At 44.2% G+C, this 13,825-nt stretch overlaps 1 protein-coding gene across 1 annotated transcript in view; it reads left to right on the top strand.

The window, feature by feature from the left end:
* Nucleotides 1-12,229, top strand: part of LOC144823938 (coagulation factor XI-like) — a 70,689-nt gene extending 58,460 nt beyond the window's left edge. The window contains exons 9-10 of the mRNA XM_078682881.1: nucleotides 8,398-8,510; nucleotides 11,668-12,229. Of these exons, the coding sequence (XP_078539007.1) occupies nucleotides 8,398-8,494 (97 nt within the window). The 3' untranslated portion in view covers nucleotides 8,495-8,510; nucleotides 11,668-12,229. The remainder of the gene's footprint in view (nucleotides 1-8,397; nucleotides 8,511-11,667) is intronic.
* Nucleotides 12,230-13,825: the final 1,596 nt, after the last annotated feature.

Here is a 13,825-nt window from a genome sequence, read left to right as displayed (position 1 = left end):
CTCTAGGTGGCTAATGTATTTTTTAATTTCAATGTATTGCTACTCAGATTATCAGCATTACATGGCTTCGATGTATTGTGCTATTGGTAGTGTTTCAAATAGTGCTCAGATCATCAGTTAGCTGGTTCTGTGCACTTACAAACAGTAATGTGTTAAAGGGGCCATGACATGTGTACATGTGGTGAGTCAGTGTTGTATCCCTTTAACTATCGCTTGGAATTGGAATGCCTAGCAATGTTATGTTCTGTCTCCATGGTGCAGCTGTTGTCCCATCGGGATTTCTGCTTGCTTGATGACTCGACCGGACAACCGCTTCACTAGAGTGCTTCTGACTTTGTGGGTTTACCCTTGCACTCAAAATTCAATAAACTTCTTTTCAACCAACTCCTTGCTTCATATTAATGTTAGAGATTCAACAGTCAGATACCTATAAGCCACTGTGACAGGAAGGTTCAGCTGAACTTCAAAGGCCTTGCGCCATGCAGAAGTCCGGGGGCTCACCTGGAAGTTGTTAGCAGGTACAAAGGTTCTGTTTTCCACAGTAGCCTCAGTCTCTGTAACATAATGTCATTGCTGGGCCATGGATTCATCACTGATGTTGTTCATGGCAGCCAATGACTTGATTACATTCATTTACAAGTGAGTTGGCCTACCTACTTAAACCCTGTGGAGATATTGAACATCCTGGTGTACTGGGAGCAAAGTGCAGGACACTAAACGCCACTTCCTCCAATAGCCCTCAGGACAGGAAGTGCTTGGGATAGAAATCTGTTCCCGCAATTGAGAAAATGACCATCCATCCACCTTAAACTGATTTCTAATTAGAGCAAGGTCTCCATTTTAAGTGTCTCGGTTTTGTCAATTGAAGTGTGAATATGGCGTTCTTCTTTCCCTCTTTGGAGAAGATGGGGTCACACTAGTTGATTTTGCTCTGTTCGGCCACTGTGCTCCCAGAGGAGTTGGAAGAGCACCTGTTCATGGAAGATCTCACTGCTGAGCCCCTGTGTTCAGGTGGTCTTTGTCACTGCTGAGCCCCTGTGTTCAGGTGGTCTTTGTCACTGCTGAGCCCCTGTGTTCAGGTGGTCTTTGTCACTGCTGAGCACCTGTGCATGTAATATCTCGCTGCTGAGCACCTGTGCATGTAATATCTCGCTGCTGAGCACCTGCGCTTGAGTAATGTAAGACCCGGTTGGCTGAGGTAGGTACCTTAGGCCAAATAGGGACCCCCGTTTCCACATCAGGGAAAGGAAGGACACCACCTGAGAGAACCCCTGCTCACCCCCCTTGGTAGCCTGGCATGAGCAGCCAGTCTTATCTTAAAGGTCAATGTGTAAAGTATTTGCAACCGCGCTCACAGCAACCCAATGATGACACCACAAATGGACTCCACACGAGTTTTATAAAAATGAGTATACATTTTATATAAAAAGATATACGATAAGACCACACAATATAAATCCAACATGTGCGTATTTGTAATATTCCTCCTGGTGAGTTGTTAGGCTAGCCAGCCCTTGTAAGGTCTTGCGATATTAATGAGCACTCACTGTAGTCCTAATACAATGTTATGTTATGTTAATTTTGTCTTTTATAGCGCGCGGCTACTCCGATAGTGTCCCGGCGCTTTTATTTGACAGCCTGAGAGAAACACAAGAATAAAAAAGACAAAGCCAGCAAATAAAAGAGATGAGGAAACTAAAGGGCAAAGAGCCAGGTTTTAAGGCCCTTCCTGAAGGTCAGCAAATTAGCGGTGCTACGTAATGCCAAAGGCAAAGTATTCCAAAGCTGTGGAGCCCGCAGCCTAAAAGAACGGCCTCCAGTGCATTCCTTCTTCCCTCGAGGAACCACAGCAAGGAACAGCGCTTCAGATCTCAGAGAACGAGCCGGATGATAAAAGGCAAGCCTACTTTGAAGGTATTTAGCCCCCGAGGTGTGAAGAGCCTTATGTGCCAGGGTCAGGGCCTTAAACTATCCGCTTCCGGATAGGCAGCCAATCCAGAGACTGCAAAAGGCCGGAGACCCTGGCTCGCCTATGGAGGCCGAAAATGGCCCGCGCGGCCGTGTTCTGGACCACCTGCAGCCGTTGTAAGAGATACTCCGGCAGGCCAAGGTATAGGACATTGGAATAGTCCAATCTTGAACCAATTCAGGCCTGTACCGTAGTCTTCCTGTGGTCTTCAGAAAGCAAAGGAAGAAACTTCCGGAGCATCCTGAGGAGGCCAAAACAGGTGCCCGTAAGAGCAAGGATCTGAGATCTTAAAGTCAGACCGTTATCAATCTTGATCCCCAAGTTCTTTGCCAGCTGGGACGATCGTACTGGAGGAGACATATCAGCAGGCCACCATTCCTGCCAATCCGGGTAGGATTGGCAGCCGAAGAAGAGTACCTCAGATTTATCTGAGTTGCACCTGAGGCTGTACAGCTGGAATCATTTAAAAACAGCCCCAAGGCACTCACGGATACTCTCTCCATCAAAATCCTCTCCTTTCCCGCAAGTAAAGAGGAGCTGGGTATCGTCGGCATAGGATATGATCTGGGCCCCAAAAGACTCAGCCAATGCCGCCAGAGGGGTCATAAAGATGTTAAAAAGAGTCGGACTCAACAGAGCCCTGCGGGACTCCGACTCCCAAAGGCGGCATCGTGGCACAACTAGGTGAGGCCCAGACCGTTTGTCGACGGCCGGCCAGAAACTATCTTATGCAGTTTGTAATGCTAGAATCGGGCATTTTGCAATGGAAAAGTAATGCAATGCATAATGTAACAAATCAGGCACTTTACAGTGTAGAAATAATGCAATGTGTAACGCAACAGCCAGGTACTTAGTTATGCAGAAATAATTTAATGCGTAATACACTAATGGGGTAGTTCGCTATGCAGGAATAATGCAATGCGTAATACGCTAATCAGGTAGTTCGTTATGCAGAGAATGCCATGCCTATTGAATCAGGTAGTTTGTTATACAGCAACGATGCAATGTGTATACGACAATCGGGTACTCCGTTATGCAGAAATAAGGTAATACACTCCAGCACTGATCACAGTGCCTTAGGCGGTCTCTCTGCCACTTGTGCTGACTCAGTCAGCCTCTGTCCACAGTTGCCCCCAACACTGGTACGTTGTAACAAAGTGCAGCTCCAGTCCCAGTACTGCCACTCCCTTGGCAAGTACAGGCTGCGATACGAGCCGAAGCAGTCGCACGCTGCCGGAATGAGATAAAGGCCTCGAGCGTTTGCCTCAAAGACCGCACGCCACCCCAGGCATCCACACGTTACCTGGGGGGTGCGACCTCTCTCTCTCCTACCAACTTGGGCCTCAGATGAAATCTTTGTGAATTCCGGACAGTGGGACTCTGGCCCTCCCTCGACTAGGTTGGCTTGCGGTACCACTCTGGAAATGGCAGGCTCGGGCCTGCGGCTCAGCTCCTCCAGGGCTGCCAGTTCGGGCTGTTGACAATACCAAGATATCAGGCTGCCACAGGGCACAGGCACACAGTGTCGCTGAGACTCACTTGGACTCTGGGTGTGCATGATAACCAGGCAATCCTGACGAAGGTCTAAGGCTGCACAAAGCACACACACGCAGCGTTGCTGAGACTCTCCTGGACACCTGTGTGTTCCTGAGTTTCCGAACAGGGAGCCAGCTCAAGTCGGGACCTTGGGGATATGTTACTTCAGGGCACAGCAGAGTCCTTTCAAGCAGGGGAACACCGCACACCGCAAAGTCCCCTTGACCTTTCCTTGGTTAAAGCCGCAAACTGCAGGCCGGCCCCAGAACACACCGCAACGGTCAATCCTTTCCTTCAGTCTCTTCAGTTGTTTCTTGGCAAAGGTTCCTCTTGACCACGAAGTAGCTCTAGTCTTGTTCAATCTTGATCAAGCCATTCTCCAAAGTTCAGGGGCATTTATACCCCTAAATGGCTTTGAAGCCAGTTCCGGGGGGCCTCCCCTTCCTTTGATTAGTGGGGGTCTTGATTCTCATTCACTCAGCAGGAGATGGGACAATTGTTTTATGGCAGCAACCCAGGCCTCTTTACCTCTAGGGGCTACTCCTCCCCAACCCCCCCTACACTCCAGAAGCAGGTCAGCCTGTTGCTGTCTCACCTCCTCCCCTGGGTCAAGACATTCCCCAGATCCTATCGCTTTCAAATCCAGACAGTCCATCCACAACCAGACAGAAGCACAAACAAATGTTAAAGCACAACAACCCAGCCAGAGTGGCTTCTAAACAAATAATGCAAAAACGACCTTCATAAAAAGATGTGTTATTACATTGTGAGTTCAGGCACACTAAACTTCACCTCTCCATCTTAAGCCTTTGAGAAGATAGGCTGGAAAACATATTACACAGCCTCCCAATTCTCTCCTATGGGCAAGATGGCCTTTCCACCGTGAGAAAAGAAATGGAGATTATTTCACTGTCAGGACATGGTACCCTCCGAAGTATGTCCTACCTTTCACATGCACAGCACCCTGCCCAGGGGATACCCTGGACCTACTATAGTGGTGTCTCATGGGCATGGAAAGGGTAAGTTTGGCAAGTGGGTGCACTTGTCAGAACAACATGGCAGTTTAACAAACTGCGCGCAGGTCCTGCAGTGGCAGGCCTGAGTTCCCTCTTTAAGGCTACTTGTGTGGGTGGCACACTCAGTGCTGCCGGCCCACTAGTAGCATTTGCATTACCAGCCCTGGCACACATAGTGCACTTTAATAGGGACTTTACTAGCAAGGCAAACATACCAATCATGGACAACCAATTCCCATTACACTTTACACAGGGAGCACTTGCACTTTGACACTGATTAGCAGTGGCAAAGTGCCCAAAGCATCTAAGTTGGCCCTAGGCTATGCTGCCTAGGGCCCTAATCTACGCATTCCTACACCTGGCGTTCCTAAATGCAGAGGTGTGCATTTCATTTTGCGGCGCTTAAACGACTAGTCAGAGGTAGTAAGCGCTACATAAAGACAATTACAATTCTGCTATTTGCAGACCTACACGATGTTAATTTTTATTTACTACCAGGTTGAGACATGGCGGACAGGCTTTTTAGAACTGCTGGTGCTCAGCACCGGTGGGATCCGGCCCACTTAGAGCCCTGCCTACCACTAGTTTCTCTGAAATTGGGTACTCTCTGTACCTGAGGCCTTTTTAGATCAGGTTATCCATGTCACTGGGGGACATCGTACCGAAGCACAGGTTTCGATTTCATAAACATATGAAATATGTTTTAGTCCCAGGGTTCTAGTAAGGGGAACCAGCGCTAGCCTTCCCTGAATGCTTTGAATAGTTCTTAACTGAAGTCCCCGGTCTCAAAATTGTCGACCACGATTGCATGGAGTCATCTGTCTGACACTTACGTTTACTCAGAGCGGAAGTGCAAAACATCACACCCACAAAACGAGAGTGCAAAACAGAAGTAGAAATTTGTGATAACACACAATTTTCCGACACGCAGAAAAGATTTTACAATGGTAAATTTAATGGGAGTGTTTAGTGCCAGGATTATTGGATGCCCAGTTTCATAATGTTTTTTACTCTCTTGAAATGAAGTTTTTAGTCCTGGCTTCCTTTGCTACCAATCCATTCTATTCAGGTGTGTTCATTCACAGAAGCAGCCTTCGACTACAACTCCACAATACATTGTGTTTGAAGATGAAACCCCAGGTCTGAGTGTTTCTTAACTTGAACTGCGCCCTCAGGACAACAGGTGTTTTTTTTGCGTAAGCCGGAAAAACAAATTCACTATTCTATCCCAGTCCTTATTTATTGGGGGAAGTGCAACTTTCCCTGAAACAGTCCAGGAGCCTTATTATAGCATCGCTCTTGGAATATCTGGGATAGAGCTAAAACTTCTCCATGTATTTTAAGACCTGATTTTAAAGTATTACATTACAATGGGAATGTGAACTCATGTGGGCACAGTTTGAGCCAAAAAAAAAGAAATAACATGGTGCGAACTGGAATATAGTATATCTAAAATAAGCAGTTGATTCAGTGAGAGATGGTCCCATAACTGTTAAGCGCCCCCCCATCACTTGTGACTCTTACAGGGTAACATTTTTTTAAGCCAACAAAAAGTTGCATTCTGGGACTAGTAGTTTGTGTCTCTTGCTTCCGGCTAAGAACTGGACTTGCTGACGGTGTCGTACATGAAGTGGACCCCTTGACAGCTGATTGGTGAGCCTATTTTGGGAATATCGCAGAAGGAGCAAGCACTTACTGTTCGGACAAGCCCTCACGGTGATTGAAGGACACGTAGGTGGTGGCCACCAGCCCCGTGGTCGGGGGCCCCATCAACCTTGCTGACCAGCACGTAGTCTCCCTCGTGGGCAACTAGGTACACCTGCTCGTTGGCGGTCACCGTCTGCTCCTTGTCGGTCCTGACCTGGAAGTCGTAAAGGACGGTGAAGACCCGTCTCTTGGGGCTGTTGCCTGGCTCCGGAGGCGCAGGTGGCAGTGGCCGTGAGTGCAGCCATATCTGGTCCCACAGGCAGTCCATAAAGTACATATGCTTTCTGACAAAACTCTCCATTGCCGGGGGGTGGGCTAGGCGCACCCGAGGGCGCCTTCTAGGGTTCTAGGTTGGCAGATCTCCGAGTGAGTGGCACCAGGGTGGGCATGGGGGTAATAGAGGCATCGTGGCCAGAGCTTTCGGAGAGTGTGCTTGGAATGCAAAGGGTGTGTCCTTTTCACTCAGTCAAGGTAAGCTTTGATTTTATTTTCCAACTCCCGGGTTGAGAAACGAAACTAGCAGATCTAGTCAAACGTGTGACACCTTGCGGTGCCTGTAACCACAGCATGCATTCTAATGACTTTATACAGCGGGAGCTGCTGGTGTGCGTGCGCAGTTGAGAGCAGTGGCATATGTTTCCAATTATCGCGCCCGTGTCTGGGCATGATAAATGGAAACATTTGCTGCTGCTGCACGTAACCGCAAGCATTAAGCTGTGAGCATTAACATGGGTGGGACAAAAAGAGCCTTTGGCCAATTGCGTGCTGTCTTTGTTAAAAAGACGCACACCTAGGGCAGTAGCAAAACTAAAAGCACATGTGTGATTTCTGAAAGCCCTTACTTAGTCGAGGAGAGCAGCGCATGAGCGCTGCTCTAGGCTAGACCTAAAAACTACCGAACAGTTTGAAATGGACACAATCTGGTATGCTGTGAAACAGCAGTAGTCAAAAACACACCACTCCCAAAGGAATTTACAACCGCATTGGCAAGAGATGGGATCTGATAAAACTGAATAGTGCACCAGAAACATCCTGCTATCCCATCTGGTTCTAAATACAAAGGCAATGCTAAAGAAATTATAAGGTAAAAACAATCACTGGCCCTGAAGGGGACTGGCTTGTGTTCGGATGTGCTCCTTGTAAGAGCAAAATGCAGTCACTCAAAGTAAAGTGAACCTGTGGTTTAAGTAGGCTGACCCGCTGACCCATGCTAAATACTGTATTGGGCAGAAGCAAAAATTTAAATGACACAAGGACTGACCAATGGTGGAAGATTGGTGGCTTAAAGCCCCAATATTGTATACATATTTAGGAAAAATCAAAAGGTCTTGGTTAACGCCAGACCTAAAAATAGGATCAAGTTTAAATCAGTTCCGGTCATGAAACAAAGCCTGCACATTGAACTTCAACAGCCTTTCAAAGGAAAAATACAACATAATTGTTCCCTTTCAAAAGATTTCACCTTGAAAATTTGCCAGAATTTCTAATTGTCTTCTCCTTGTGATCCATGATGCCAGCAACACATTAAAACTTCCAAAGAAAGAAATCTCACTTCCCGCTGGATAAGAGAAACAAAGCTTCACAGAGAAACATCTGACCAAAGTAGCTATATTCAACTGCCATATCTCTTTAAAATAATTTACTGGAGGTCTGATTAAAAATTTGAGAATTATACTTATTTTCGATCAGTTCGCAAAAAGATGGTTTGCAACATTCCATTTTTCAATATCCGTTTTTCAACATTTATTTTGGGGATTTGTGTGTTTTGCATATTAGTTTTGTCTTTTATGACTTTAAGTCGAAGCTCAAACGTCTAAGTCCTAAATCTGTGTAAGTCCTAAAACGAACTCAAATACTCAGCGCCTGTTCAATAACACCAGTAAATAACCCCATCAAGGCCTCATTTCACTCAATGAATTGAGTAAGACATTTTCGCTCTTGTTTTAGCAGTTGTAATTATTTTGCGTTGTGTGCGAATAGAGTAACATAGTAGTCAAATAATGACGTTCTACATGTACAAATATGGCAAATTATCTGCTAAAACCTAGTGACAATCCAGTGTAAAACATAATTATGTCATGGAATTTTAGAGCTCGTTTTACCCTTGCTCCAAAATGGACATTATTGATTAAGTTGTAAATCTGATCAACGTATTTTTTTTCACTGCAGGAAGGACTGTCACATGAAGAGCGTGATTGCGCTCCCGAAACCTCCTCTGATAAGATACGTAAAAGACGCGGTGTCTGGATTTTCGAGAATACCATAGAAGGATTCCATTACAGGTAAACCAGACATGACATGACCAGACAAACCTGGGCCATCAGGATGTAAACCCACTTTCTAAGGTTCTAGCCCAAAGGGCCAAGACCACTTCCAGGTAGCCAGGGTTAGCTGTCATGAGATTTATTTGATTTATTAGATTTCTTGATTTTGTTATTGTTAATAATGCCGTTCTACTTGTAGATTGGGTAGTAGAGGGTGACACAAATACCTGCAGAGCCTGCAATCCATTTACACATATCCCAAAAGTTAACATATTGTAGGGAAGAAAGTAATTTTATGTCAGTATATCGTGTGGAATTAATTTTGAGTATAGTAGGAAGGGAGAGACAGATTAGGAAAAGCAACAGGCACAGTGAGGGGTAGGAGGAAATGTTAAGTAATGAGGGAGTGGAGACAGGGTGGAAGACAACCGGTGAGGACAGTGGGAGCAAAACAGTTAGACAATTGGGTAACTGGTGATCAGGTGGGTTTGCGGTTTCCCCCTGAAATGATGATCTTGAGTTAATGTGCGGAGACCCAAAGGCACATCCGGTTGATGGATTCTCTTTCCCTGAAAGGATTCCTGGGCCCCAGGCAACCAGATGTGGACCTTGGCTGTGAACAAAGAACACCTAGTTTAAATGAGAGACGAAGAAGGAAAAACTGAACATCAAAACAGGGTAATGCAGAGGGAGGAATGAAGGTCTGGAGATTATTTCGAAATCAACTTCAGATAAATAAGCGCATATAAACTGTAGATTTCAGTCAACGGTTCAAGAGGAATACTTTTAATTTAGTCTACTAATAAAAGAAAAGCATAAAATAAAAAAACACTTTATAAACGGGCAATAATGGCAATGGAGGCAGAATTCAATGTATAACATTTGAATGACATTTCACTCCGCAGAAGACTGAGATAGATTTTACATATTTGAATACACTTTGGACCAATGAGAAGGACATGACCTGGTTCATTAAGGGTCATTCAAGTGCAATAGCAAACCTCTTCTATTGGACGCCTAGTACTTCTCTTTATATAAATATTTCTAGGAATAAACCCGAAAGCACCAAGAGATGGGTCTGGGACATACATTAATCAGTAAAACACCACATTACTGAATTCTCTCAGGCTAACGTGATACTACAACGTTTTCACTTTCATGTAAGTTGAATCATTTGCAGCGAAGGTCCTTCCTACAGCCTCTCCTCCGGGCGAACAACTGGCACCTTAGAAGCTGCTATTGCACGTATTACCAAAGGAATTTCCACTTCTTGGTTAGTTAAAAAAATAACTCTGGAGAATGAACTGCATCTTCCTGCTCAGTCACTAACATAAAGTAGTCATTGGATGTGACCAGAACATGCCACTCTGTGGACAGAGTGAAGAAAAGCAACAAGAATACACAGTAAAAACACCACAATGGGAAGTTGCAGGGTGAAGAATGGAGGTCTAGACGCTCCCATAAAAGCCCCTCCCCCATTGGTAGACCAACGAGGAGCTGATTAATACAAGAATACGAAGAGAAATATGGCTCCAGAGAATATGTCACAAATGTTTTCTGATGTAGTTGTGTAGGATAGTGGGCATCAATTATCTAGCCGTTTACTTCTTAGTGAGTGCAATATTGAAGCAGTCTACCAGTCATGGAAACCTAACAGTGAGTCGCTTGTCTCCTCCCCAAGTCACCAAGACTCAACAGTCAGTGAGACTGCACGAGGCTAAAGATTCAGCCCGTGACGACAGGCACTCCAGGAGGCCTAGCAGACTTGTAGCATGTATACCACCCATAGCAATCCATCCAGCCATCCCACAGCATTTGAAAGAGCAGGTTGGGGATGGGAAAAGGTCAACCTTAAGTGACCAGATAAGACAACCCATTACGGGATGTGTACCCGTTGCAGGATGTATTGCATAGATGGATGCACGGTCAGAACAGATGACTTGGGGGTAACATGCAAACACACCTGCGGGCCGCTTGCCCCTCTCACCAAAGCCCAAAGCAGTCCAAGTGAGACTTCTTGAGGCTAAATAGCAAGTGTATGAAGACAGGGTCAGAGGAGGACTGGAACACTTCCAGCAGCAAGGCAAGCCACAGGGGCCCAACGATCCATTCCTCAAATTGTGGATGAGTGGGTTGAAAAGAGAACAGGTCACCATTGAGTGACAGGAGGAGATTACCCAGAGCAGGATGATTTAGGACGGTAGGCTCTGGTTTGAAAATTGAGTTTTTATTTAAAATGTGAGCTATAATTTCTCTTTATGAATGAAAAAAGTCTGAAAGTGTGTTTTGAACAAATGTCGAATAGTTTACTCGTGTGAACAATCAATTTTTTTTCTATATTATGTCTATCGCATGCATGCAATTTAATATAATTAAAAAAAAAGGATTTATTGTACGCAACGCCCCAGTCAATCTAGATTGTTTTCATGCTAAATTTTATACTAGACCAGATATTTACTTTGGAGTGCATAGAGCCTTAAATCAAGATAAATAGTCTTCAATTTGAAACATTACAATTATAACATTTGAAATAAACATTTTTAACCACAGACCTCCCTGCATGACTTCTTCAATGATCTAAATTTCCAAGAGGGTCCGGCATACTGAGTCAAATGTAATTAATTTCCATATTTAAAGTGAAAGGACAGTGCAAGCTTTCCCACTTTATCTGCTCCCCATTCATATCCAAGCAACCAATCGGTGCTAGTTGGTAAATAATGGTGGCCAATTGTCCAGTGTGATTTTCGCTCAAAGCCAGTATTGAGTTTGTTGGACCAGTAGCCCAAGCTCTAGTCTAGTAGTTGTCTGCATCAGCCTGGTCAGCGCTTTCCACCAGAGTCTTGGATAATATTAACCACCATAGACCTAACGAGTGGCAGGCTTTCAGAGCTCCACTGGCTGTGTATCTGAACTCAGTTAAAAATGTTTATATGTAGATGCGTGTTATGCAGATATCCTGAACACTGGGCTTGGATCTGGCTTTCGTTGAGCAACTGTGGTTTAAGACGTTGTGCATATTTGGCGGGCACAGAGCTTTAGAATCCACATTCCCCTGTTAATGACACCTTATCTGACTTACTAAAATGGTGACAAGGTTTCTGAGCTGATGTTCTTTTGAGAATTCTATTTTTTCTTCCACTCACAAAGCTGACTTGTTCTAATTTTCATTTGACAGGTTGATGAACCCCATCCCTGAGAGCTCCTGCTGGGGTCAGAAGGAAAGGCTGATGATGATTGTTCCAGCCAATAACGTGATCACAATCCACATCTGATATTCAGAGGTGTTCTGGGTGCCGATTGGTGGATCCTTTCTTTCTGTAAAAATAAATACTTTTTACTTAAAAAATAAACCCAGTAAAAAGCAAATCTTTGAATTTAAAAAGTAGAATTTTACCCAGGTCCGCCCAGCTCCTTTTTTATCTACAAATGTTTGAAACCAGAATGTATCCCATTTGTAGCAGGTTTTCTGAAATCCTCATTGAAATCTACAAATTGTATGGAGAATTAACAAACCCCTAATACCAGTTGGCACCCCATTAATTACCCTCTATGAAGTCGCATGCCCGGTAACCGGTCATCAACTTTCCCGCTCTCTTTTTTTATCATTGATTTTGATGTGTATATATATATTTCTCTGTGTTTATTGGATTGATTATTACTGTTTTACTGTCATGAAATGTATGTTTTAAAAAAAAATGTACATGGATTTGGGCAAATTTTATGGTTTTATTCTAAAACCGAATAAAGTATTTTTTGATTGAATTGGCTGGTCTTTTTTTTTTTTTTTGTATTCGTTGCTTCTTGTGTATGTTTAGTTTGTCTGTGAAGCATGAGTTGCAGAACCTGATTGCTTCTAGGTACTATTGGATGAGTGCACTGGTTACAAATATTTTGCAGCATGGACGGTGTTTAGATTCACATACTGTGCATATTCCGCCATCTAGTGGCTGCAGTCGGAAAGTGCTTTACTTTTTTTTTCTTTCTCTTGGATGGTTGTGAAACCTGATGCCTGTGGTCCGGCTTGAACCCCCCTCTTGTGTGTGTGTGTGTGCAAGCTCTCAGATAATTTTTTCAACCATAGAGATCGAGGTGCACTGAATACGTCTGGGGAAAACAGTAGCAGACGCAGGCAAGAAGGAAAACCCACCAGAAACTCCAGATAGAGAGGTGGTACCAAGGAAGGTTGCATGAGGGGAGAAATCTTCGAGCAAAAAAGCCCTTTTTTGGCATTGCTCACTTGGGGACAGACTTGCAATCCCCTGCGCCACTGTTGTGTCACTTTTAACGTGGAAAAAGTGACGCAAAAGTGACGCAAGGGGCTTGTAAATCTGCTCCTTGGTTCCTCATGCACCATAGCAAGTAATTTTTCCCCAGGCAGAATACAGTCTCCAGGTACTTAGGGGGCGGTTTCTGTGAGGAGCTGATGCTTCATTCGAAAACATGGTAAGATTTTGCTCCTTTATATTTTATATATTCGCAAAGCACAGATGAATTGCCCCAGGTGCTAGCAAGAAAACTTGAAATAAAGCATCACTGTTGCTTTTTTCATTACAAGGTTGGAAGAATCCAACACATCTACCATGCGGCGCCAAAGGCAATTTATCAATGTGCTGTTCATATACTACTTGTGCGTTCTTTAAGTTATTTAAAACATATTTTCAAAGTTTTGGACTACGTTAAAAACACACAAAACCTCTACCATGCTGCACCACTGGCAATATATCCATGTACTGTTTATACACTGTTTTTTCAGTTATTCCAAACCTACTTTAATAGTTGTTGTACTACGTTTGAAACGCACAACAGTGCCTCTTCCAAAAAGCAGAGCGCACAACCATTCTAGGTACAACTTATTCCCAAATCTTTCCTGTGCATAACCTGGCTAGGGCTACAAAAGTTTCTAGCTATCGCGACAAGAATTTTAGATTCTATTAAGGACACGGAGGCGAGGATTATGCTTTCTCATTTCTTTACTGCAAAACACAGCAGCCAATGAAAATAAAACTACAGTATTGAAAAACCACAATACCCATGAGGCTTTGAACCACACCTCTATCATTACAGCCAATCACAGCATACATTAGCATACAAAGTAGAGAGACACTAATCTGGCCTCCTCTTTCTTTGCACAAATCAGTCCAATAAGAACAAACAACGTCTTAGACTCTCAACGGAGAGATGAACAGTTCCTGTAGGAATTCTCAACTGAGAATAAGCCATAACCAACGAAGGAATCCTCTTCTGTCAAGAAGGTACAGTAGTTCCATCCGGAGTGGACACTCGGCTCTTGTTAGAATCATTTCCTGAAACGGAAAAACAAGTTTGAGAAAGGG

Source organism: Lissotriton helveticus, chromosome 1_1, assembly GCF_964261635.1.
Source record: "Lissotriton helveticus chromosome 1_1, aLisHel1.1, whole genome shotgun sequence".
Taxonomy (NCBI): domain Eukaryota; kingdom Metazoa; phylum Chordata; class Amphibia; order Caudata; family Salamandridae; genus Lissotriton; species Lissotriton helveticus.
Note: the sequence above shows the minus strand (reverse complement) of the source record. Positions and strands in the feature narration are given on the sequence as shown.